Source organism: Macadamia integrifolia, chromosome 7, assembly GCF_013358625.1.
Source record: "Macadamia integrifolia cultivar HAES 741 chromosome 7, SCU_Mint_v3, whole genome shotgun sequence".
NCBI lineage: Eukaryota > Viridiplantae > Streptophyta > Magnoliopsida > Proteales > Proteaceae > Macadamia > Macadamia integrifolia.
This window is the reverse complement of record NC_056563.1, coordinates 7,799,276-7,809,764: the sequence shown is the minus strand read 5'-3', so window position 1 is coordinate 7,809,764 and position 10,489 is coordinate 7,799,276. Positions and strand designations below refer to the sequence as shown.

The following is a 10,489-nucleotide window of genomic DNA, read 5'->3' as shown; positions in this document are numbered from 1 at the left end:
TTCACTCCGAAAGTGTTACTGAATGCATTATATGATCTGCTAAATGAAACATTTGTACTCAGCAAGTAACAAAATCCAGCATCAAGGACAAGGACAGCGTCTTTACATTGTCAGTAAGTTGGGGTGGGGGAGGGCAGAGGGGAATGAATTCTCAAGGAACTTACTAGGCCCAGCCTTGGTAATCCCCAGAGTACTTCAGATGAGTCACTCAAGGCCCTCATCAACTTTGCCATTGCTTGGCCTCCTTTACATATCAGAAGTAGCAACTATCCAACTCGTGATAGACAGGTTGAAAGCAATCAATGAACATACATCACGAAGATGAGCCACCAAATACCTGCAGACAACATGGCAGCTAAGTTCCAATGTAGCAAAAGTCAGAGGCTCATGTTTGGGTTCATTGGCACTCATGAGTAAGAGGACACTTACCCCAGCCAAGACATCTTTGGAAAGTTTGATCTGCCCTGTCTTGTCTTCAACTGGTCGTGTCTGAGAGAATCGACGGATCACCTTAACCTCTGGCTGATCAACCAAATTTGTGACTGAATCTTGTTGGACCTTCTGCTTCTGCACGACAATGATAAACAGGAAGCAATCATCAGTAATGCCTTTAATGAAGAAACTTATTCAATGGTCACCACTAACAACCTTTGTTCCCAAATCTTTTGGGGTGGTAACATCATATATATCCACCAGAAATAATAAATAAAGACCTATAGGGATGCGACTACTCAAGCAAATGATCCTTTAAACCATTAATTTTATTTTTTTCAGAAATTCAGAGCAGAAAAAATCTACCTTGGTATTATGTTATCAATTTGTTTGTAAGCATAAAGTTGAATTCAACCGAAAGAAATTGAGGCTCCAATAAAAAATGTATTTAAAAAACCTAACATACAGTCTTTCTTGGAAACTCGGTTACCTTGAATTTTAATACTGTTAGGAGCCACACTTCATATGTGTTAGGACTTCTCAAATCCTCTTGTATAATTGAATTATGTAAAAGATTCTTTCATGCAAGTTATATTATAATGTCTTGTTTCTCCTCCTATTTATATGGATTGGTATGTTCAATTGTTCAAGCAGTTCAAGGAAACATTAAGATAAAAGAAAAATCTGACATGAATAAGCGAAGTTGTAATTCTATTTTTCACGAAGAAAGCCAAGTTTGAAGCTGCCTAGCCTTCCCCCAATGTTCATACATCCACAACAGTTGGCCACCAGATCCTTCTCTTGTGATGGTGAACAGTTTCCAGGTGTCCTTAGGGACCTATTTGACCTTTATGAGTAGCTACATAGCTCCATAACAGTAACGGTGAGCCTTTACCTAGTTGATTGTACAAAGTAACATGAATTTATTTGTGGATATATTACATACCACAAAACTCCTCAATTGACAGAAAGTATGACAAGGGTGACTCAACAAGTTTGATCTCTTTAGAGGGAATATACTAGACAGAATCATGCAAGTTTTAGTTGATAAGCCTGATACTGTCATCATTCTTTCCAGGTAAGGACTTCTAGAAACAGAATTTAATCTCTTTACGTAAAAGGCACTACGAAAATCACAGATCGTGAAGAGATCAAGACTTACATTGCTTCTTAAACCAAGGGGCTTTTGGGATCTTAAGATTTACCTCTTTTGAGTGCAGACGTGGAGAATTTTATGAACTTTTAAAGAGGGAAGTAATTTAGTGGGAGAGCATGTGGCGCAATGGTTAAGTTGCACTGTTGCAACATTTTGGTCACAGGTTCGAAAGTTGGAAACAGCCTCTCCTGCAAAGCAAAGGGTAAGGCTGCATACATTTGCCCCTCCCAGACCCTGCAGTAGCAGGAGCCTCGTATGAAAAGAGGAAAGTTATTTGAATGTATATATAATTCAGCTCACTAGAATCCTATGATATAATATCATTTTTCTTCTTTGTTTACTTTCTTTTCCTTCCCTTTGGGGGCATGGGGTTGGGGGCACACCAACCCACACACACAAAAGGCAAAGAGAGAATTTTATGATTTAGGATTTTACCCCTATGATATAAATCTAATCAACTGTCAATATGTCTAGATCCCAATATAGCTTTGTCTTAAGGTTTGATTACTTTTATATTTAACAGCAGGCTTTTACCCAAAAATATATATATATATATATATATATATATATTTAACAGCAGGCTTGGTTTTTCAATCCCAATTATAGTTGGAAAACCAGGTTTTTTGACTTGACTCGCCCTTTTCAAGACCCAGTGACTCGCACAAGTCAACCAGGTCAAGCAGCGTAATTTTTTCCTTATTTTATTAACATCTTCCATCTTCTCCTTCTCTGAGTGAAGAGGGACTGAGGCTTGGTTGTTCAATCCCAATTATAGTTGGAAAACCAGGTTTTTTAACTTGACTTGCCCTTTTCAAAACCCAGTGACTCGCACAAGTCAACCAGGTCAAGCAAATTCATTTTTTCCTTATTTTATTAACATCTTCCATCTTCTCCTTCTCCGAGTAAAGGAGGGACTGAGGCTATGGTTGCTTCAAAAGTGAGAAAAAAAAAAAAAAGTGGGGCTAATATTGAAAACAATGAACAAAAATTCTAGGGTTTTGTTTAGTTGTAACCAAACTTATGGTCTATGAATGGTATATGACCCAATAAAAAAAACAAACTCTGAATCTCACATGACTCAAGAAAAAACATTGTCAATGAAAACCGGTTCTGTCTCAGACTTGGTCTGATAATTTGTTAGACTTGGGTGAGTCTTCATGACACATGACCAGGTTTCATGTTTATTTTACTTGACTCAGCTGACTCGCCCGTTCACCTGCTCTTTTACCTCTTCACATTGGAGAAAAATGAGTTTTTTGATGTTTGACTTGTCTTCACCACCTCCCTAGCTTTTATTCCTTTTTCTTCAAAGAAAAAATAAAAATGCTACAAGAACATTTGAGCAGGCTGTAACAAACCAACACCAAATGGAATCCACAACGAGACTGAAGTTGAAGAAAATTGAAAGAAGAGCAAAAGGCTACACCTCATAAAGGCCAATTGAGTAATATGCTGATCAGGCCGCATTTACCAAGTTCATCAGCTACTTAATGCTTTCTCTTCATTTCCAAAATAAAGAAACATTTGATGAAGAGGCCAAGTGCGTAATAATGCTCAAATGAGTGGGCAAATCTCCAAGGCTGAACCCTCCTCTTGCCGATACATCTGATGGCATGCATCTCCATTCACCACAAAATTAGAAGAACCAGATCTGAAACCATCTCTAAAGGATAAAATCTCCACACTTACTGAATCACGCTCTCCTATGGGATACAAACAGACACCGAGAGTTGTCTCAGCAGCATCCCTAAGGACCCTTACCACTCGTCTCAATGCTAGAGGTACCAAATTCCCTGGGGTAAACCATTGAAATTTAGTTTAACATAATCCAATAACTAAGACTGCCACAATTTCATCACCCTCTCCTTCAAGGAGTGTCAAGATGATAACCTTAGACCAATCACAAGATAGAAAGCTGACGGGGACGTCTCAAAAGATCGGATCAGCCACTGTCCAATAAGCAACTTTAGTCTTAGTACCGCACTCACATGCTACCACACAAACAAAAGGACCAGCAACTCTTCAACTCATTGCGCTCATCCCAAAGGTTAAAAGTCCTTGGATAATAAAATATAAGCTTGAATTTACTGTTTCAGAGTTTCAAAGAAAAAATTTTCGAAGTGCTGAACTGCTGTCATTAAGAACTGTAATCAACTTTGTTCTTCACATAATCACATTTGTTAGGATTGATTGATTGTGGAAGGATACGGCAATAATGCTATTCTAGGCTGTCTAATCCTTTGGAGGAACCGTTGAGGTTTGCCCGGCTCATCAAGCTGATATATCTCGCATTCAGAATGGAACCAATGACCATAATAAGATGGCTGATGAATTGGCTGGCTATATGGCCGTTTGTCCTACGGTTTGCTATGCAATTGTATTACTCTGTGAGAGGTTTCTGTTGTAAAGGTCGTTTTGTTTTATCATTGTTGCTGTTGTATGTTAGTTGTGGCCTAAACAATCTTTCAAAGATCGTTGTAACAACCAAAGGTGAAAACATAGACAGGGGAAGAAAGAGAAGCAATCATATCATCAAAATTGTAGTAAAAAGTATATGTACCTTCTTCAGCCGTTCTTGAATAGAAGACAAAGCACGGGACTTGTCAACCTTTGAGAGATAGAAATCTCGCTCCCTCTTGGCAGCAGATACCTCTAAAGCTAGCTTCTGCTCCCGAATGGCATTCTTGTAAGCTGCATTGCAATCATATCAATTTGACGAATAATTGAGCATTTAAGGTTCAGAATGTATCACAGAACACAACTCCAGCACTTGGTTACCAATTTCTTCAGTAAGATCATCCCACTTGAATTTACTTAAATACTTGATGTTCCAAAGATCATAATAGAACGATGACCGCTTCCTCCCACCTAGATATGGAAAAGAAAGAAAGGGCTATATGATAAGAAAACCCAAGAGATTTGTAGATTGTAGATATGGGAGCTTAAGAACAGAACTTTATGGATATTGCAAATAGTGTGAGCCCCAAGCAGTAGCATATACGAGAACTCCTGCGATGACCCACTTTTATCTCCTAAAGAAATGTATGATGATGAAATTAAATGCCAAGTAATCTTAATGAATTATACATATAAAACTCAACATAATAAAGGATGAATTTATGAAAAATCTTTCAGACGCACCTATCTGTTCACTGTTTAACATACTTGCAACCCGTTTCGCAACACGTTTCTTGGTAAATTCAACCCACCTACATATACAAGAGATAGTTGCATGATCATATGCTGATAAGGACCAGATATATGGGCTCCGAAAACTTCTCAATGCAAAAGCCAACATGGTCAATCAATTAAATGGAGAATGAGGCAGAGAATGCAAACCCATCTGATTCCATGGACAGGCTAACAATAATTAACATTCTATTCAATAACAAATTTTTAGAGGTTCATACAATAATACCCTTCTGAAAACTCTTGGCCTCGAAACCCACCCGCCCGCTTGCGGTGTACTTGTACTGCAGGGTCTGTAGAGGAAATTAAGAAGGATAACATGAAGACTTGACCAATTGAAATCTTACAGAGTTAACAGCACAAAATCAATGATCAGAAGGCCCATAGAAATGCAAAGACTATATAGATAAAGGAGGGAAAGAACGCTCCCTGATCATCCGGCCCCTGCACCAGCATGGGGGCCAATGAGGGGGCGCACATGGGCATACACAGGGGGTGGGATTTTTTGGGTTTCACAGGGGTAGGGGCATCATTTTCCTGCCCTCTGTGTCTGGGCACGGGGACCGTGCGACCAGGAAGTGTTCTTTTCCCCATAGATAAAATAACTTCCCAGAGACCCACAGATACAAATAAATTGATCTATGAGAATGAGTATATTGAAGAAAACAAGCTATAGACTACCTTCAGGGGTGAGATAAATCCGTTGTATCTCTCCATACTGGGAAAGAACCTGACGAAGCTTCAAAGGATCCATGTGGGGAGGAATCCGGCTCAGATAGCAAACCCCACGTTTCTCAGCTTTGGCAGCTTCCTTTAATAACTGTTTTTTTCTTTTATTTTTCTGTTTTTGTCTCTTCTTATCATTGGCTTCTATCTCTAACGAATTCCCTTCCACTGGAGGATTGGTTCCAATTTGATCTTGTTCATCCTCAGCCATGTCTAAGTATAGGAGATAATGGAGAGAACACGTACCAATAAATCTGAAGATATAGAACATGATCATAATACTCATAATACTATAGGCATAAGTTTACTGAAGGATGATCCAGCTAGTTTACCCTCCCCTCCCAAAAAAAAAAAGATCCAGATAGTGTTTAAACAAGAGATAGTTATGTAATATAATGTGATGGCATCCACGTATCCAAAAGAAGAAACCATGATTAACAAACATCAATGAAAGTTAGGACAAATACATAATCTGAAAAGTTCAAAGCAAGGAGTAACAAATTAACTATAGTTCTACAAAGCAATTTAGAGACTTGGTGATGCAGAAAAGTCACCCAAGGGGCTTATTTTATTGGAAATAAACCTTGGGTTGGATTGAACTCAAATTAGAATCGAGTATCAGAGCAGAGATTCATCTAACTCAGCAATACTAATAGTGATAGGACTGACAAATCACAGGCAGCAACAATGGCAGAATTGCAGAAAACAAAGTAAAAGAATAGTCTCTTAAGAAGAGAGAATAGAGAGTAGGCACCTGGGCTTCTCGCCACAAAGTGTTTGGTTGGAATATCTCCAACCCCAAAGCTTCTCACTCCTCAGTAAGGATCACAATAGCATACTTTCTCAGCAGCAAAAGGCAACAGCCAAATTCTCATTAATCAAATTTGTATACCAGGTTGTAATATTTTTTTGGGCTAATTCTAGAAATTTGGGTCGATATTTCTGGAACTTGGAAATCTCGAGGAGGGTCGAAACCATCGAAATTTGCCGAAATTTCCAAAACCTAGAACTATGATCTAAACCAATGAACTAAATCCTGTTTTCCTACTTCCTACCCAATTTTTGGCCCCATTACAAAGAAACCCATGGGATCAAAGGTCACACACCTACATAACCCAACTCAAGGCTTATTTCCAATAAAATAAGCTCTTAAGGTGACTTATCTACATCACAACCTCTATCTTGTTCATTCATTATAACCTAGAGAAATTGATTAGTGGAATTAATATGATCAGCAGAATTAATAATTCAATTGTCAACTAAATTATTTCAGCTCTTCATAGAGGAAGGGGGAAGATAATGAAAAAAGCCAGCTATTTGGGGGTTTTTTTCTTACATGTATCAAACTTATCTCAAAAATCAACCGTGATTTTCCCCCATATGATTTCGCAGTATAGATTGGAGAGATGGAGCAGCACGTGGGGTTTCGGTGGTTCTCCTTCGAAGAAGAAGAAACAGATGGAGAAGCAAGAAGAGTGACAAAAAGAGCAGAGAGAGAGACCTAGGATGGAGGAGGTAATGTCTTAGGCTTGTTAGGTTTTCTTGCGAGTGTCTCAGCCTTGTTAGGGCTACTTGCGAGGGAGGAAGGCGGAAGACGAAGGGTCTGTATCTTGAAAAAAAAAGAACACACAAACAAAGAGAGAGAGAGAGAGAGTCAAACACTCACCTGCGAGTAGAGTCGACCTTCTCCTCCAATCGATTTCCACACCAGAGCAACGGGGAAGAAGACAAGGTTTGTGAGAGATACGAACAGTCAAAGTTGGTGAAGGCTTTTGGGTTTTTCTACCCATAGATTGTACCAGTGGATAGGTGTTGGATCGATCAAGACTTAGGGTCGGTCTCAAGTCTCTCAACTCTCAACCAAAGATGTAGTTATCGGGATCGAATTGGTATCGATATCAGATACCGATACGATACCAATCCTATATTGATCCAGATAGGTCAATTTTACCCTTCTTTTTTATTAAAAAAAATATTATGATTTTAACCCTATTCCAAACCTAATATCCAATCCTACATCGACTAGGTATTGGGATCTATCTTAGATGATACTGAGAGCCTGTTTGGTAAGGATTCCGTTCTGAGAACGCCGTTCTTCGGCAAAATCATCTATTTGTGTTACCTCATCTGTTTGGGCGTTTGGTAAACTTGTTCCGAAACCGTTCTTAGGATAGTTTTGGAGTGAAATGGCGTTTGGTAAGAACTATTCCCTAGCACATTTTTTTCATTTCAATATTTACACAAATGCCATTAATGACCATATTGAAATGAAATTGATATCAAAATACATGGTTTCATGGTTTAAAAAAAAATAAAGGTTACAATACCATAACATAATATGAAATATGGTATCATGGTTTAAAAAATAAATTAAAAATAAAGTTACAATACCATAACATAGAATTTTGGTAATGAATAATACAAAATTCCAGGTTCCATTGCATATAAAGTAAGAATTTTGGTATGAATACTACTACAAACCTCAAATTAATTATAAGGAAAAAATAAAAAAAGGAGAAGCTAATATTTAACAACAAGATGTGCAAGATTAATAGGATTCCTATACACAGTGCACAACCAACAGTAAATGTTCTCTAAAAAAACAGATTGTAGATATATCCCACAAGAAGCAAAATGAACACATAATTTCTAGACACAGTAACAGTAATGAGGCAGGTAAAATGGATAACCCCAGGGAACAGAAAGAATATTAACAGTAAATTTGCTTAACCCTTGAACACCCAATCTGCAGCTAAAATACAAGTCCATAATCTAGAGAAGCCTGAAAGCTTTCCCAAACTTTCAATTACTGATATGATTTACCATATGGCTGTAAATACTGAAGAGCAGATGAAGCTTGAAGAGATCTCTAAAAAGCAGATTCCTCAGGATGTTCCAGAAGAGATGTTTTCTTTGTTGCAGGAAGTGAAGAAGAACGCGGTCATGTTGCAGAGCCATGTGGAAAGGAGAGAGGCTCGTTACTTGGTTGATCTGGACAAGATGTTTCACACTATTGATGATCTCATACAAAGAGTCGCTGGATTGATTTCTGGAGATACCCAGAATCACAAAGAGTCATGTGGAAAGGAGAGAGGCTCATTACTTGGTTGATCTGGACAAGATGTTTCACACTATTGATGATCTCATACAAAGAGCTGAATCAAATGTCTCAAAGTCTGGATTCCTTTCAGGTCAGCATGCAATTTCCTTTCAATTTTTTCGAAAGAAAATGGAATCCAACTATATTAAAACTTAGAACCCAGATAAATTCTGGTTTTCATCTATTTATTTGATCAGTTTGAAATCAATTATTCCCTTCTGACTTTGCAGATTCCCCTAAATGTCAAAAGAAATTCTTTTTATAATGGATTTTAGTCTATCAGTTTTTCATCTTTATTATGCTTTCTTTTGTTTGAGGATAAGGTCAGTGATTCTTCAACGTATTTGTCTGTTCTGTTACTCAGAAGAGCAATTGAAGCTCAATTTACTTAAATCTCAACTAATATTTGAAACCCTTTTTAATGAAATGAGGAGGTTCTTTGAACCAACAAATTGATGTATCCTCTGTGTTATCTCATTGTATTTTAGGTCTAAATGTAATTTGGGGTATTTTTATAGGTGAAGGAGATATAGAGAAATTAAGCCTAATGAAGGTTGCAGGCTTAATTGAAACCTCTGCTAAAACTGGAACTCAAGTTCTTGACCTTGGAGAAAAGTTAATGGAGCACGTTGAATGGCTTCCTGTGTCAATTGGGAAATTACTAGATATCACTGAGTTGAACTTATCTGAGAACCGGATCATGGCTCTTCCATCAATCTTTGGTGGCCTCAAGGCATTGACAAAGCTGGACATCCACTCAAATCAATTGATAAGCCTTCCTGAATCATTTGGGAAACTTGTCAACCTGACTGATCTAGACTCACATGGAAACAGGTTAAAGCTTCTTTTGGGAACTTGACAAATCTTATTGTTCTGGATTTGAGTTCAAACAACTTAACTGTACTGCCACAAACACTGGGAAATCTAACTCGCTTGAAAAGACTGAATGTGGAAACGAAGGAGCTTGAAGAACTCCCTTATACAATTGGGTCTTGTTCATCACTTGTGGAGCTGAGATTGGATTTCAATAAGCTAAAAGCACTTCCAGAAGCAATTGGGAAGCTTGAATGCTTGGAGATCCTTACATTGCGCTATAACAGAATCACAGGGTTACAACTAAAAATTATGCCTATAAAAAGAAGCCTAAAGATTCCAATAAGATCCGCGTCTCTTGGAAATTTATTTGAAAGCAATCGCAGTCAGAAGAACAATCAATTTGTGCACATGAGAAAAGTCATAAAGAGAAAAACATCTATATTAAGTTGAAATAGATAAAACCCAACAATCTCTCCTTCCTCCCCTCCCATCTGACCACCAGAACATGATATGCGTTAAATGCAAATGACTGAACCCCACCAAACAAAGAGAAAACACAGAACCACCCCTAGAATCCACACCAAGGTACTCCTGCAACTGTCCCCTCTCTCGGCCTGTTTTCGAAATCTTCCCTAAAACAGAACCCTGAGAGCGAGAGAGAGAGCGAGCGAGAGAGAGAAGAGAGCGAGCGAGAGAGAGTGAGAGCCAGCGAGAGAGAGCGAGAGAGAGCGAGAGCGAGAGCGAGAGAGAGACATACCTACGAGAGCCGCCTGAGCGACGGGAGTGAGCGGCAAGAGCTGCGTGAGAGACGGGAGGTTTTATCAAAAGGGGGTTTTGAGGTTTTATTTTTTTGAAAGGTTTTGAGGTTTTAGACCGATACTAATCCGATCTAGGATATGATTTCATTTTCATTTTATTTTTATTGTATGACTCAATCCGATTTTTAAAACTACGTTTGGGGTTATTTGATTTTTTTTTTCTTTTCTTGGTAAGAACATGTATATTCATTAGCATGTGTGGGACACATCGAAGAAGGATTACAAGACTCTTTCAACCAAGGAGTGGAGAAT

At 38.3% G+C, this 10,489-nt stretch overlaps 1 protein-coding gene and 1 pseudogene across 1 annotated transcript; one reads left to right on the top strand and one right to left on the bottom strand.

The window, feature by feature from the left end:
• Window positions 1-10,317, bottom strand: LOC122084096 (pre-rRNA-processing protein ESF2). Its single transcript, XM_042652148.1, has 8 exons — window positions 10,177-10,317; window positions 5,459-5,757; window positions 5,007-5,070; window positions 4,730-4,797; window positions 4,367-4,456; window positions 4,149-4,279; window positions 430-567; window positions 1-337 (listed from the first exon to the last, which is right to left on the bottom strand). Exons 2-8 carry the CDS (start codon window positions 5,712-5,714, stop codon window positions 314-316), a joined length of 771 nt encoding a protein of 256 aa, XP_042508082.1. The 5' UTR covers window positions 5,715-5,757; window positions 10,177-10,317; the 3' UTR covers window positions 1-313.
• On the top strand, window positions 8,330-9,869 carry LOC122084241 (annotated as a pseudogene).
• Window positions 10,318-10,489: the final 172 nt, after the last annotated feature.